The 14,974-nt window shown below is 50.7% G+C and overlaps 1 protein-coding gene across 1 annotated transcript; it reads left to right on the top strand.

Moving 5' to 3' along the window:
• The first annotated feature begins 710 nt into the window (after positions 1 to 710).
• Positions 711 to 8,314, top strand: CDHR4 (cadherin related family member 4). The gene is made up of 19 exons (XM_007955353.1): positions 711 to 759; positions 1,110 to 1,297; positions 1,421 to 1,583; positions 1,657 to 1,748; positions 2,397 to 2,507; positions 3,285 to 3,388; positions 3,586 to 3,722; positions 4,015 to 4,198; positions 4,296 to 4,449; positions 4,684 to 4,777; positions 5,077 to 5,280; positions 5,362 to 5,501; positions 5,754 to 5,904; positions 5,992 to 6,212; positions 6,459 to 6,601; positions 7,287 to 7,343; positions 7,439 to 7,532; positions 7,709 to 7,739; positions 8,259 to 8,314. The coding sequence occupies exons 1-19, from the start codon at positions 711 to 713 to the stop codon at positions 8,312 to 8,314; spliced, it is 2,373 nt and encodes a 790-aa protein (XP_007953544.1).
• The last annotated feature ends 6,660 nt before the right edge of the window (positions 8,315 to 14,974 follow it).

Here is a 14,974-nt window from a genome sequence, read left to right as displayed (position 1 = left end):
TATGGGGAGTAAGTGGGAGGGGAGCTGTTGCATTGTAAATTTTGGTCAATGACATGAGACAATGTATATGTGAACTGCTGTATGAAAAGTGAATTTACTCTGTAAATCTTCACCCAAATAAAAAAAATAAATAATAATAAAAAAAAGATTATAGCCTTGGAAACCCTATGGAACAGTTCTACTCTGTCCTATAGGGTTGCTATGAGTTGGAATCGACTCAATGGCAATGGGCTTGGTTTTTTGGTTTTCAAAGGTACAACCCAATAAATGTTGAAATCTGTAAACACCTGTGCACTGGTCATCCAGATCAAAATATGGAATGTCCCCAGGCCCTCAGAAGGCCACCTTGTATGCCCTTCATAATCCCAGAGGTAACCATTATTATTTCTACCCCAAGGATCCCTTTTGCTTGTTGAATATAGACAACTTTTGAGAGATATTGCTAATGGTTGGACTCAGATTTCATGGGCAGATTACCATGGGCCATGGTGATGAATGGGTTGGGGACAGTAGGAAATGAGATCACATGGGCCTCTCCATGCTTGCTGGGGATCTACAGCTTGGTCACCAGGGATGGGCGGGGCCAGAATCTGGGCAGCCTAGGAGCCCTGCCTGCCCAGCTGTGTCTGAGCAACTGACCTGGCAACCTGGTGGATCTGACAAACATATCTAGCCTTCCGGATACCACTCTGCTGTGTCTTCTGGCCACCATGGTGCTGCTCAGGCCCTTAGTGCTCCTTCTTGTTCTGAGTGTCTCTGGTGAGGAGCCAGTGGGTGGGGGAGCCCCCCAGTTCTCACCTCTAACTTCACAGTGGAGTTCTGGCCCTTCTCAGATAAGCTACTGGGGAGGACAGGGGCTGGGGGAGAGCCAGAAAAGGGCAAGGATATAAAACTCTGACCCTTATCCCTCATCTTGGTTTCCTCAACCAAATCTATATAATGAACTGACCCATGTTTGGGTGTGGGGGACAAAGAAGGGCCTTCACTGCTTGGCCTTGAGATGTAGCCAGGCCCTGCAGTAGAGGGGCAGGGCTATGCTCATGTGTGTGGTTCTGTGCACACTGAGTGGGGGTGGGAGGGCTCCAGCTCGAATCACCTGCCCCTTGCAGACCTCCACAGCCTCCCCTGGTTCATGAATGTCTCTGAAAGCCAGGGCCCAGGCACTATCCTTGAGTCTTTCTCCTTCAACTGCTCCTATTACACGCCAACCCTGGAGTTGCTCTATGTGCAGCCACCCACCACCTTCTTCAACCCACCCAGCCTGACTAGGAGGCAAGGCTCCTACTATGTAGGCAAGGTATGGCCTTGGGCACAGTTGGGGACCATGAGGGCACAGGGAAGAACTGAAATTCTCAAAGTTGAGGATGGTATAGTAATACAGAGAGCCTAGGCCCCATACAACACTGCCCATCTGCCATAGGTCACCCTCAGCAGTTCGGTTTGGCTTGATGCTCTAGCAGTGAACCACTACAAACTGCAGCTGCGATTCACATGTGGCAACCACGTGACAGAGGGGCCGCTGTTTTTGGATGTGCAGCGGGACCCCAATCATATCCAGTGTGCTGGCCAATTTGCCAGCCCAGGTGAGTTTGGGAGCAGTGGATGGGGTGGGCAGGCATAGCCTCAACAGAGCTTCCTGATTTCCTCTCTGGTCAGCTGGAGAGATCATTCAGGTGCCAGAGACAATTGCACCAGGGGCCCGGCTGTATACTCTGCTGCTTCCGGGCCTGGAACTCCAGGGAACTCAGGTAAGCCCAGCACATGGGGCAGAGAAGAGTTGGTGGGCGGAGTGGGGAGACCAAGCCCAGCCCCTACTTGACTAAGCACACAGCAGTGCACAGCTAAGTGGATGGTGCTATCCATCCTCCAATGACCCTGGCTATTCCCACAGGGACATCTCAGGGGTTAAGTTCTTTCATGTTCTCCTATGTGTTCTGAGTTCTCCATGACAATTTTGCATCACTGTCACTTTTAACTGCTAACCAGAAGGCTGGCGGTTCAAACCCACCAGCTACTTCTAGGAAGGAAGATTGAGCAATCTATTTCTGTAGAGATACTGCCTTGGAAACCCAAGGAGGGGTCACTATGAGTGGGAAACTACTTGACAGCAGTGATTTCTTTTTCTTTTTTTTTTTTTTTTGTCACGTACAAGTGATTAAACAAAATCCAAAAAAGAAATACAGTTAAAAAACAAAATAATTGGTTTAAAAGCAGAGAGGATTGAGGATCAGGGCCAAGGGTTAGGTGGAGGGAGGGGGGCCTAGGCTGGGGTGAAGGCCAGTGGCTGGAGCATGGAAGAGGTGGGTTAGGCAGGTGCCCATCAGGTTGAGGATGTTGACAGGGGTGCTTGGAGTACCAGGAAGTAGCTGGGGCCTCTTGCATCTCTGTCCTGTCAGAAGAGCATCATCAGTGCCCAGGACCCTCCACACTTTCCTGGATCTTTCTCCATCAATCAACAAGGTTGGCTGCAGGCACCAGCCCAGGGCCTCAAAGGTCAGGCTCAAAAAGTGAGCATGAACTGGGACCCAGGGGTATCTATGGATTGGGCATGTGATAGAGACACCACTTCCTGGAGGTTTCTTTGTTCTTGGCGTTCTTGACTATACTGCTGCTTCTAAAACCTAGCCCACACTCTGCACCTTTTGCCCCATGCTGGCTATCCCCATCTTGGCCTGGGTCTGTGTTGGCATCTGGAATCCATAAAGAGGTCCCTGGCTCTTGGAGTTCATAGTTGTACTAATAAGGAGAATGTTTAGAGCAATCAGGGAGAGAGACAGTTCTGGGTAAAGTGGCCAGTGGAGTCTGAAGGAACTAGAGAAGTTCTTTCTTTAAAATTTCCATCTCTTGGTGACTGGCTCCTAGCAACTGTAAGATGATAATTACATTGTGAATGATTCACATATCACTCTTGGGCTATTTGTATCCTAATAGAGGAATCTAAGGAGCTCTGGTAGTGTAGTGCCTAAGGCATTTGACTGCTAACCAGAGGTCTGGCAGTTCAAACCCACCAGCCACTCCTCGGAAGGAAGTTTGGGCAATCTACTTCAGTAGTGATATCCCCTCAGAAACCCAAGGAGGGGTCGCTATGAGTCGGGTCTGACCCTTCAGCACATACCAACAACAGAAGAATCTATGGCCCAAAGGAGTGGAGTTCGAAGATATACCTGTCAGCAGGGTGACTGATCATGGGGAGGGTGACTGTCAGGGCTCCTTGAGTGGGTGAGTGGGCACAGATATATAGAAGAACACACTGTGGTTCACTTCCTGTTTTGTGTGCACTTCAGGTCTTCCAGCTCCGGATCTTGGTGACCTTCGGACAAGGCAGAAACTGCGAGGGGATGCTGACAGTGAAGGTTTTACCTGTTCCCTCCAATGAAGTGTCCTTTCTGTAAGGCTTCTCAACCTTATTAACAATGGGAGAGGCAGAACCTGGCCCCAGGAAATCAGGGGTAGGGTATGGGCAAAAATCTGGGGCTGCTGGAGCAGCCCTAGCTTGCTTCAGCGGCCTAGGGAAGGGGCAGGCCTACGGACTGTGCCAGAAGTAGACAGAGGTAGGTGAGAGCCAGTGCCCTCCTTTGGGCCCAGGAAGCAAGCCCAGAACATCACCATTCCTGAGAACCTAGCTCCCGGAAGTGAAGTGGTTCAGGTCCGGGCCCGAGGCTTCGATGTGCGCTACGAAATCCTCTCCCCGGTGCCTTGCCAGCTCTACTCCATTGGACATGGTAAGGGTTTTGGGAGGGGAGGGGTAAGACGGGGATGGCTCTGCCTCTGAGTCTAGCTCAGAGAAGCGACGGGCATCATCTCCTTCACGCCTCGGTGGAAAATGTTGGCGGGGCCCGGGCAGGGGCAGAGATTGCGGCAGAGGTGGGGTTTGCGAGCCTGGCCAGAGTTAGAGACGGGTTTTGGAGGATGGCTCAACACCTTCCTTGCTCAGCGACCCAGTGGGGCGCCGGGGGTGGGGCCAAGCTGGGGGCGGGGCCGGACTCTGAGTCCCCGACTCCTCACCCTGCCCAGCGGACGGCTTGGTCCGTCTCACCGCGCCCCTGGAGTTAGCGCGGGCCCCAGGCGCGGTGGTCACCAGGCTGCAGGTGAGGGCTTTCGAGCGACTCCGGCCGTGGGCCAGCTCTGAGCTCAATCTCACAGTCAACGTGCGGTCGGTCAACCGCTGGCCTCCGCGTTGCCTCCCCGCACTGGTGGTGTGAGTACCCGGGAGCCTTACTTGGGTTGCTGGGGCGAGAATCACGGCTCACTGCCTGGCCCCTGCTCCCGCCCTGACGTCTGCCTTCCACTGCTAGGACTCAAATCCCCGAGACAGCGCCTGTGGGCACTGTGTTGAACATCCTCACTTGCACGGACCCGGACTCAGCGAGCGCCACCTTCGACTACCAGTTGTGGTTCCAAAACCCTCCCAGCCCGGCTAGCTTCTGCCTTCGCGACAGAGTCCTGGAGGTGCCCAGCCCCCGCCGCCAGACCCACATGCGGGGTGCTTAATGCAGGAAGGGGCCAGTAGGCCAAGAAGTTGTGGAAGCCTAGTTTCAGGGGATGGGGATGGTGGTGGTGGAAGAGCCAAAAATAGGGCCAAGAGTAGGCTGATCTGCAGATGCTTTGGTCTTAGGCAGCTTAGAGTGGCTCAAAGTTCTCCCAGGCCATGTGTGGGCCTCACCCTGTGGCCCTTCTGGCCAGGTGAACACTACGCTGGATTGTGACACTCCTGGGGCCTGTTTCCAGCATACAGCTTCCATTCTGGTGTTTGATGATGGTCAGCCCCGGATGACCAGTGAGTGATCGTACTAGACTGGCTCATGTCACCTCAAACAAAGGTCCCTGCATGGACGTTCAGGACAGGACTATGCTTCCCTGTCCCCACCTCTGCGTCCCTTGCAGATCACCAGGACAAGTTCTCTCCTCAGAAACCAGTAGGAGAGAGTTGTCTGCATTTTAGACCCTTAAGGGGTGGGATATATCTCCTCTCTTGGGCCTCCAGCAGGGAAGAGCTGTTGCCCTTCCCCACCTTAGACCCCCTAGGGCAGGGCTGGACACTGCAGGCCAGCTCCTTGATTGCTATATGGCTCCCAGCTGAGGTGCCAGTACTGGTGATGGTGACACCTGTCAATGAGTTCTCTCCAACCTGTGCCCCACGCACGTTCCGGGTCCGTGAGGATGCAAGGCCCCACATGCTGCTGGGTTCTGTAGTGGGCATGGACATGGATTACCCACAAGACAGCATTGAGTACTACACCTCTGATGGGCCTGCCATCTTTACTGTGGACCGTCTTAGTGGTACTCCCATCCCAGGGCTGGGATGGAGGAAGGTGGGCCCAGAGTTGCCTCTGTGGGCTGAGGTATGGTCACCCCTTGTAGGGGAGGTTCACCTCCTGGGGCCTTTGGACTACGAGCAGCAGAAGTTGTATAGGCTTACTGTCCAGCTGATTGACCATGGCCAAGACCAGGACCCCACCTGCCACCGCTCAGGCTCCTGCACCATTACTATCGAGGTTGAGGTAATTCAGCCTTAAGATTTCAGAAAGAATCAGAAAGACAAGGCTTTAGCTCTCCTTCTGTGACTGCTTTCCTACTCTTTGCTTCAGTTTTCTTGATTGGTTGAATGGAGAGGGGTGAGGTCTCATTGTGGAAAGCTTTGGCGCCTGATGCCTGACACCTGGACTCTGGCTGTGGTGGGAGGGGTTGACGGGCTGGCCTGGTAATTTGTGGAGTGAGTTGCCCTCACACTTGACTGGGCTGCTTTTTTGCAGGATGTGAATGAACATGCACCTGAGTGTGAGCCCCCATTCCAGGAACTCACCATCCACACAACCCCTGGCCATCGTGTGGAAGTGACCAAAGTGTTATGCCGGATCCCCCAGGAGCCACAGCGCCTAACCTTCTCCTACAGCATTGTGGGAGGTGAGAGCCATAGGAAACCACCAGGCCATTGAGAATGGCCAGACCAGGGCCAGAAATGGTCCCCTTTTCCTGTCACTCTGTTTGCAGGGAATAGCCAGAGCCAATTCAACATGCAAGGTGCTGCCTTGGTGCACAGTGACCCCATGTTGGGGCCACCCTGGTCACAACAGCCCCATACCTATGAGCTATTGATCTGTGTGGCTGATGCAGGCCCCTTCACCCCCCACCTCAGCACCACAGCCACCATCATTGTGCATCTAGTTCCCTGGAGAACCAGCACCGTGACCACCAGCACCTACAGAGCCACTGTGAGAGAGGGGTCCTTAGGTCCTTGGGGAGGTGCTGGGAGAGAGAAACTTGGAGGATGAGAAGACCCTGTTTTCCAGGTGGAACAATGGGGGAAGGCATTCTAGAGGGAACCTTAGGTGTAAAAAACCTGGGAATACAGAAGAGTGAATCTGAGGTGTGGAGTTGCTCAGCCCATGGAGGAGTTTGAAGGCTGGATGGTCTGGGTGTTTGGCAGGGCACTATTGAGGCTGTAACCTCCATTGCAGATGCCCTCAGCGATGACACCCCTGCTTGTGACAGACACAGAGGCTTTCTGGAAGCCAGAGCCCTGGTTTGTGGTGGTGCTGACAGTGACTGGTGTCCTTCTCCTCTTGGCTCTGAGCTGGCTCCTCAGCAGGCTCCTCAGGGGGTATGGCTCTTATCCTTGTACTTCCTGTCTTCTCTCTATCTGCTTATGGACCCTGTCTGTGGATAGGTGGTTTCACCTAATATTTGATGACAATACCTAAGTTGATAAACCAAACTCACTCCCACCAAGTAGTTTCTGACTCATACTAACCCCTTTTGGGTTTCCGAGGTGGTAAATCTTCACAGAAGTAGATCATTCAGTCTGACTTCTGTGGAGTGGCTGGTGAGTTTGAACTGCCAACCTTCTGGTTAGCAGTCAAATGCCTTAGGCACTATGCCACCAGAGCTCCTTGCCTAAGTTGATGGGCAGACAAATCAATTATATTGAAGAGGGTCGCCTACCCCCCCAGAGGTCTTCAGAGTCAGAGAGACACTGGGAGGAAACGATCTCCATTGTGGTGGAACTCAGAACAGATGCGGATGAGGGCCAGGGCTCGAGACTCTGATATGTCACGCATTGGGCATTATCCCCTATTACTGACCCCTGGCCCACATTTGAAACCTGCATTGACCCTGTAGACTCTGAGTTTCTTGTGGGCACAGGGCTAAGCTAAGGGGAAGGTGGAGTCAAAAAGTGGGCATCACATTGACTGTCTCCAATATAAAGAGGCAAATGAATGAAGCTGGTTCCTGGAACCAGCAGGCCTGTTGCCCTCACTGCTTGCTCCCTCCTCCTGGCATTTTAGGGTAGCCCTGGTGTTTCAGACAACAAATAAGCCAGCCCAGGCTCTGCTGCTGAACAGGTCAGCTGCCTTTATTCACTTCTACCCCTGGGAGCCTACCTTTTAAACTCAGGCTGGGGCCCTGAGCCTTATCCTGTACTCCTGTTCCTACTTAGTTCCAACATTCAGGGAACTAAAGAGTCCACTGATGGGTTCATGGAGGCACTGAGGACAGAAATATCCCAGACACCCAACAGCATCACGAACCTGGTATGGCAACCCACAAGTGGGGTGTTGGGCACTGAGGCTACTGCAGAGTACTCTCCACCCTTGCCAAGGGTGCCTATCACTCCAGCACCATTAGGATGGAGGAGGCAGGTGGGGCCCTGGCAGCTTCAGAGCAGGCCAGGGTCTAACCCATTGTACTCTCTCATTCTTCCTCTTAGCAGCCTTTTGATGGCAGAGCACAGGATCCCCGTGAGTCATCTTCTTCCCAAACCATTCATTACCTGGGCCTATCTCCTTTTGTCATCCCATCTCCATATCTCCTACTACCAGGCATCTACCATTTACTCTATCCCAGAATAGGGTCTGCGCTCCCTCATCACTCTTCAGCCAATGTCCCATCCCACTCACCCTTCAGCCAATGTTTATTAAACACCTATGGTACCAGGAGATGACCCAGACCTGGTGTGGTCCTGCCCATGGGGAGGGAGGCATAAAGTCATTACTGAATTATGGCTGAGTGATCTGGCACTTAGAAGAGTTGGTGTCTATTTTGGGGGTCAATTTTTGGAGAATCAAGAAAGTTTGCTGTGCATTTGAGGGCCTCAAAGGATTTGCTGAAATGAGAAGGGCGGAAGGGGACAAGTTGGATCCCAGCAGAAGGGGGAGGGTCACACCAAGGGTCCTGAAATACCTTCCCCTGCTTTCAATGAACTGGGCCAATTCTTCTGAGTAAGTATTGCTCTCTTTCTTATCACCATCTGGGCTCAGGTACAGGCAGAGAATACTTGTTCAACACGTACACAGGAGCCCGGCGCTGGCTCTGAGGCCAAAGAGCTGCCTTACTACCAGTGGAATTTCTTCTTTATAAGATCATGGACTGGGTTTTCAAGTTGATTCAATAATAAAAAAAAATTACAAATAAAAAAGTCCCAGGCTTATAATGTACATGTGGGAGAGCTCTGAGATCTGGGATTCCTTGTCCTCACCTGGATAGGCACACTCTAGGGAGTCAAAACAAAACTAACTCACTGCTGCTGAGTCGGAGCCAATTCATAGCAACCCCTCCTTAGGTTTCCAAGGCGGTATCTCTACAGAAGTAGATTGCCCAGTCTTCCTTCCAAGGAGTGGCTGGTGGGTTAGCAGTAAAATGCCTTAGGCACTACACCACCAGAGCTCCTACTCTAGGGAGTAGTAGGGTTATTTTCCTTTGGAGAAGACATTGTATGGTGCTCTGATTGATGTTCCACAGAAGTAAGAGGCTGTTATCCTTGTCAGTGACTGAGGGGGCCTCTAACTGCCTGTCTCCTCAGAGGCCATCTGCTCTGGCCAGTGAACAGGGCCCAGGGGTTTCTTTTTTCCCACAGAGAGGAGCACATTGTTGCTGTGTAAGCAATATCCAGGGATGTTTGCTGACTATATGGGTTTTCTTGGGAAGGATCTGGAACTTTTGCACTAGGGTGAGGGGTAGTGCAGACTTGACAGTCCTGTGGCATGGCTGGCCATGGAAGGGTTGATGACAGTCTGAAGGGATGTCCTCATTTCTTCCTGGTCTGTTCTTCTTGTTACTCAGCCCTTGATGCTTCTGGCCTTGAGTTGAGCTGTTGTACATAACCAGGTGGCCTATAGTAACCTGCAGGAGGGCAAGCCCCACTGATCTCCATATTCAGCTTGGCATTAGTTCTTGGACTTCTGCCAGCTCTCCAAGAGCCTTTGAGTGAGGCTACCTTTAAACTCAGGCTGGGGCCCAGAGGTTCTTTTCCTGTAGTAGCCCTAATTTCTTCAATCCTCTGCCAAGTCTGTGGGCCTGAACCCTCTCAGGGCACTGGAAGACCTCACTTCCTGAGTCAGTTATTGTATTTTAGGCTTTAGAGTAACAGACCCAGGGCGTGTGTGTGTGTGTGTGCGCGCGCGCGCGTGTGTGTGTGCGTGCTTGTGTGTGTGTGTGTGTGTATAGAAGCCTTCTGTGAGGTAAAAACATGCTTCACAGGGCTCACAATAAAGTGAGGGCATCAGACCAGACCTCAGGGACAGCAGCCTGGGGGCATGCTGTTACAGGATGTGGTTGTAGATGGAATTTTCCTGATCACTTACCATGCTCTAAACCGAAAACCAAATCCACTGCCATCCAGTCAATTCCAACTGACAGTGACCCCCATTGGCTTTCCAGGGCAATAAATCTTTATGGAAGTAGATTGCCCAGTCTGCCTTGTGAGGAGTGGCGGGTGGACTTGAACTGCCAACCTTCTGGTTAGTAGTCAAATGCCTTAGGCACTGCACCACAGAGCTCCTTACCATGCTCTAAGGGCTGGTTAAATCTGTACCATCAGATCTGAGGAGCTTGACTGTTAGCCTCATTTTACAGATGTAGGCTCAGAGGATAAGACTCAAAAGTCAAAGAGCTAGCTTTTTGGAGATGGACTTGGCGATGGACCAGGTGGTGTAACTGTATGGACTCCTAATTCTGGAGCCAAGCCAGGTATTCTGTGTGGGGGACCAGGGATAACTGAACTCCAAGCACTCACGGTCTAGGGCAGGCTGCCTGGGAGGCAAGTCATGATAGTGGAGGGGACAATATGCTGCCACAGGAACTCAAGATGCTCTGGGGCAGGAAGGAGGAAGTGCCTGCTATGTACCAGGGCTTGCTCTTGGGACAGAGCTCCAGATAGAGGGAACAGCGTGGGTAAAACGCTAAGGGCTGCTAGAGACAACACAGAAGGCTGCGCGTCAAGGCTGATGAGAGGCAAAGCTAAGGAAGCCGCTGGGAAGAGGGCATTATTGTTTGAAGCCAGTAAGAGAAGGTGCGAGACACAATGCCTTCACCAAGGGGTAATATGACCTTGGTCCGGCCTCCCCTCTCTGCACTTGTTTCTTACCAATGAACAGCGGGCAAGAGCAAGTGATTAAAAAAAAAAAAAAAAGGCAAATAGCACAGAGGGCATTTCCTAGGTATGCGTACGTGTGTGAAAATACTCGGCGGACTCTGAACAGGGGCAACACACGAAAAGGACAAGGGCGCTAGGGCCTCGGAGTTGCCGGCAAGAGCTCTGCAGGTAGCAACTCCGAGCAAGTCGCGCACGCGCCAACCCGTGCCGTCACAGTCACGTGTCCCAGGCGTTCGGCAGGACGAGGGCGGGCAGGCTCTGATTGACAAGTGGGATGACCTGTCACCGGGAAGCACTCTTCAGGGAGGCGGGGTCAGAGGCCGTTGATTGGGAACAGACTGAGTTAAGGGCGGGTTCTTTGCCGTCCTTGTTGCTATGGCGCCCGGCCCCCGCCCCCTCGGCTGGCCGCCATCTTGTTGTTGATCCGTACCCAGTGGGCAGCGCCGGGAGCTGGACCGAGCCGCTGGTGAGAGGCCGCAGTTGCGGGGCTCAGTCACCTGCGCTGCCTGCCAGGGGGCGGGCCGAAACCTGGAGGCCCGGGGGGCCCAGCTCCCGTGGGGAGCCTTGGGCGCCCGCTGCCCAGGCCGGGCTGGTGAGTGACAGGAGCTGGGGCGACAGGCCGGCCTTATGGTCTCAGGGCGGGCGGCTGCGGGCGCGGGGTAGGAACGGGCGGGCGCGGGGCCGGGCCTTTGGCCAAGCATCACTGGAACAACGCTCGAACGTCTTGACCCGCTGCCCGTGGGGTCTCCCAGGTGCTGGCGCTGCGTCCGGAGGGACGGCCGATGTGGAGGTCGGAGAGTCCTGCGTCCGAACGCCGGCTGGCGGGGTAGCGGGAAACAGGCTTGTCCAACCAAAACTCGGAGCTCCGCTGACCGCGAGCGCTAAGCGCCCTGAATCTAGGGTGTTGTATTTCTCCGGGTGGTAAATACACGTATGTCTTTCTTAGATGTTACTCCTGCGAGTGATTTCCAGACCATTAGAGACTAAGACTTGACGAAGCAGGAGAAGGCTGGACAGGCCGGTGTCAAGGTGCTGTGATTCTGGCAGGGTGAGGGCCTTTTGCTTGGCTGTCCTGCGCCCGCGCCTTTCTCTGGAGACCCACTCCGCCCGTGCTTCTCGGAGCTCAGTCCTCGTTTGCTTCTGTCCATGATGTCTACATTTTGCTTTGGAACATTATTTCTTTGGTTTCCGACTGCCACTTTTTGGAGTGTGGTGAGATCTTCCTCTTTTTCTCTAGGTGAAAACAAATGTTACACTAGGTGACTTGATTGATTTTATTTCCTAAAGAGATTTTTTCCACCAGTTTGATCAGGAGACACAGGAAATACTGGAATGTGTTAAGAACTGAAACCTGTTCTTGTTGTTGTGGTTGGTATTGAAATGGCAAATTAACTTTTATAGAACTAAATACTGCCTCAGAAACCCAAGGAGGGGTCGTTGTGAGTCGGGTCCAACTGGACGGCACGTAACAACAACAACAACAACAAAATTTATCTTGCCCAGTGAAAAGAGACTGTCAGGTTCCTTTCTCTCTGGGAGCGTGGTAGAAGGGAAAGGTGTGCGGGACTAGGACCAGTTCTGACAGCTCCAGCACACGTTTGTCTTTTCCTGTGGTCCCTTAGCTCCTCCACATAGACTTCTGATATGTGGTCATACAAAAAAACCTACAGTATGCAAATGGGGAGTCAAGCACCAGTACTTTGTGTGCTTGGGTCAGGATCTTGTCACCTCAGAATGTTTAATTTTGAAAGAAAACAGCTCCCTTCTCAGGAGGTCCTTTTGGAAAGCAGATGCTGAAACCAGAGAAAGCTTGTGGCCTGTTGCTTTCACCTGTAGCTTTTCTCTTGTGAGAAGGGAAAGAAGCTGAGTAGTCTTTAGTTGCTTATCTCAGTTGCCCTTCTTCTGGCCATTTTTTGACTCTTTACTAGGTTTTGACCAGTTCTTGACAAGGAAGTAGGGAGATACTAAAATATTAGAGGCTTCTCAAAATCACCCAACTTAACTTTTCCTCCACTTTGATTAACACTTCTTTTTCAAAGTAAAGGAGCTCTGGTAGTGCAGCGCCTAAGGCATTTGACTGCTAAGCAGAAGGTTGGTAGTTCAAACACACTAGCCATTCCCAGGAAGGTAGAGGGGGCAATCTACATCCGTAAAGATTTACTGCCTTGTAAACCCAATGGGGGTTGCTGTGAGTTGGAATCAATGCGATGGCAGTGGATTTGGTTGGTTTTTTGAAAGTAAAAGAGTTCTGGTGGTGCAGTGGTTAAGACATTCAGCTATTATAAAGGTCGGTGGTTCGAAACCACCAGCTGCTCTGTGAGAGAAACAGGAGGGAGTTTGCTTCCATAAAGATTTATAGCCTTGGCAACTCAGTGGAGCAGTTCAACTCTGTACTATAGGGTTGCTGTAAGTTGCAGTCAACTTGATGGCAGTGGGTGTTCGTTCTTTGTTTTCCCCTTTATCTTTTTTTTTTAAAAGTAAAGCATCCACGGGGTTAAATTCTTAACTGGTTTCTGATAAAATAACCTTAGTTAGGCACCTATCTGTTTTGGATATCAGACTTCCTTGAGATGTAGGAAGAGATGACCCTTTACTTAGGAAAGTACCATTTTGTGTACCATTTTAGGGGGTTCAAGGGCCCATTAAGTCCATCTATGGCCTAAACCTGTGTTAGAACCGTTGCCCTAAGGAAATACTGAATATCCAAGAACTTTTATTGCCTTTACTTGGTGTTCTTGCTGTCTCACAACTATTTGGTAATAAGCATGATAGTACACAAAGGTAGCTAATAGCAATATTTTTATTTTTAAGTGCAGTTTAGTGTAATGATGGACCCTTCATTTACATTAGCTTCCTTGTCTTTATGTAATTCACTTGTAAATCTCAGCACTTTAATCAATCACGGGCAACAATCATGCTTCACAGACTATAGAGAATCCTACACTGAAGTCAGGAATTGCTGCAGGCTTAAGGGATTGAGAACTGGTGTCCTAATGTTGCATTCAAGGTACTGCTGTCCAGCTGGCCTCAGTCCACCTCCTCAGGGCTTATCCTGATCTCCACTAACGAAATGGTTTGCTAAACATTGTGTACATACTTTTTTCCATCTTCTGACCATCTGAATCGTAGAGCCTTTGCCCCATGTGGGATGCCTTTTCCTTCAGCTCTACTTCTCTTTCCTCCAGAGTTTAGCTCAAGTCCTACGTACCAAAACACTCCAGTCCCTGGGGATACTCTCAGAGAGCTGCAGTAGCATTATTGCTCTTTGGATCTTAATCAAACAAACAACACAAGGTAGTATTTGCTCCTTTAAAAATAATATTTTGTTTTGTGTGGCAGAACTTAAACTCTATTCTATAGGGACTCTGTCTTAAATCTTCTTGTGGTTTCTACCCAAGCAGGGCCATGAAGAAAGGCTGGACGATCTACTTCTGTAAAGACTACAGCCAAGAAAATCCTATGGAATTTTACTGTGTAATACATGGGGTCACCATGAGTTGAAATCACCTTCATGACAGTTGGTTGTGTGTGTGTGTGTGTGTGTGTTTTCTTACACCTGTGTGTAGTAGATGAGGAATTTACAAAGATACGCTACATTTGTCTGAGTTGGAAACACCCCTTGTAATTAAATAGGGAGATGGAGAGTATGGGTGGTAAACTAGAGAATCAGTGGTGAGGGATTTCTCCCCCCTGGTGGCATAGTGCCTAAGGCATTTGACTGCTAACTGGGAGGCTGGTGGTTCAAACCCCCCAGCCACTCCTCAGAAGGAAGGTCGGGGAATCTACTTCGGTAGTGATACAACCTCAGAAACCCAAGGAGGGGTCACTGTGACTCGGATCTGACTCCATGGCAGTGTGTTGCGTTTTTGTGTGATGCATTGGTTAGGAGCTCTGGTAGCACAATGCCTAAGGCATCTGACTGCTAAGCAGAAGGTTTATGGTTCAAACTCATCAGCCACTCCGTGGAAGCAAGACCAGGCAATCTACTTCCACAAAGATTTACCACCTTGGAAACTGAATGCAGATTACTATAACTCAGAACTGACTTGATGACAGTGGGTTTGGTTTGGTATATGCATTGGTTAAGTGCTGGGCTGTTAACTGAAAGGTTGGCGGTTTGAACCCACCCAGCATCTCTGAGGGAGAAGAGACCTAATGACCTGCTCCTATAAAGATTATACCTTAGAAAACCCTATGAGGCGATTCTGTTTATCACATTGGGTTGCTATGAGTCAAAAATGGACTTGATGGCACTTAGTGACAACAGCTGTGCCTGAAGTCCTTAAACATGTTCATTCTAGAACCTTGGGGAGGCAGGCTGACCTCAGTGCTGCAGAACAAGGCAAACTCCCTTAATGCAGAACTGAGACCTTAAAACAGAAAGTAATCCTGAATCTCAGAAGGTGCTGTATGGCCCACTCTCCTTCCTGGGTAAGATGCCATTAATTTTTTTTTTTTTTTAAATTGTGATTTGGGTGCAAATTTACAAAACAGATTCATTTTACTCTTCTTCTTCAGTAGTGCTTTGCTTATCCGAGGTCTCTTTCCTTTCCATATAAAGTTAGTGATCATTTTTTCCATATCCCTGAAGAATGTTGATGG

This window comes from Orycteropus afer, unplaced genomic scaffold (assembly GCF_000298275.1).
Source record: "Orycteropus afer afer isolate SDZICR_OR568_19922 unplaced genomic scaffold, OryAfe1.0 scaffold00498, whole genome shotgun sequence".
Taxonomy (NCBI): Eukaryota; Metazoa; Chordata; class Mammalia; order Tubulidentata; family Orycteropodidae; genus Orycteropus; species Orycteropus afer.
The sequence above is the reverse complement of the archived record's forward strand: the minus strand, read 5'-3'. Positions and strand labels throughout refer to the sequence as shown.

What these genes read in the sequence shown, in the direction of transcription:
- CDHR4 (XM_007955353.1), top strand. Translation starts at nt 711, where the DNA reads ATGGTGCTGCTCAGGCCCTTAGTGCTCCTTCTTGTTCTGAGTGTCTCT. An exon ending in TACTGTGGACCGTCTTAGTG is followed by an intron (nt 5,281 to 5,361) that starts GTACTCCCATCC and finishes CACCCCTTGTAG; the next exon opens with GGGAGGTTCACCTCCTGGGG. An exon ending in CCATTACTATCGAGGTTGAG is followed by an intron (nt 5,502 to 5,753) that starts GTAATTCAGCCT and finishes GCTTTTTTGCAG; the next exon opens with GATGTGAATGAACATGCACC.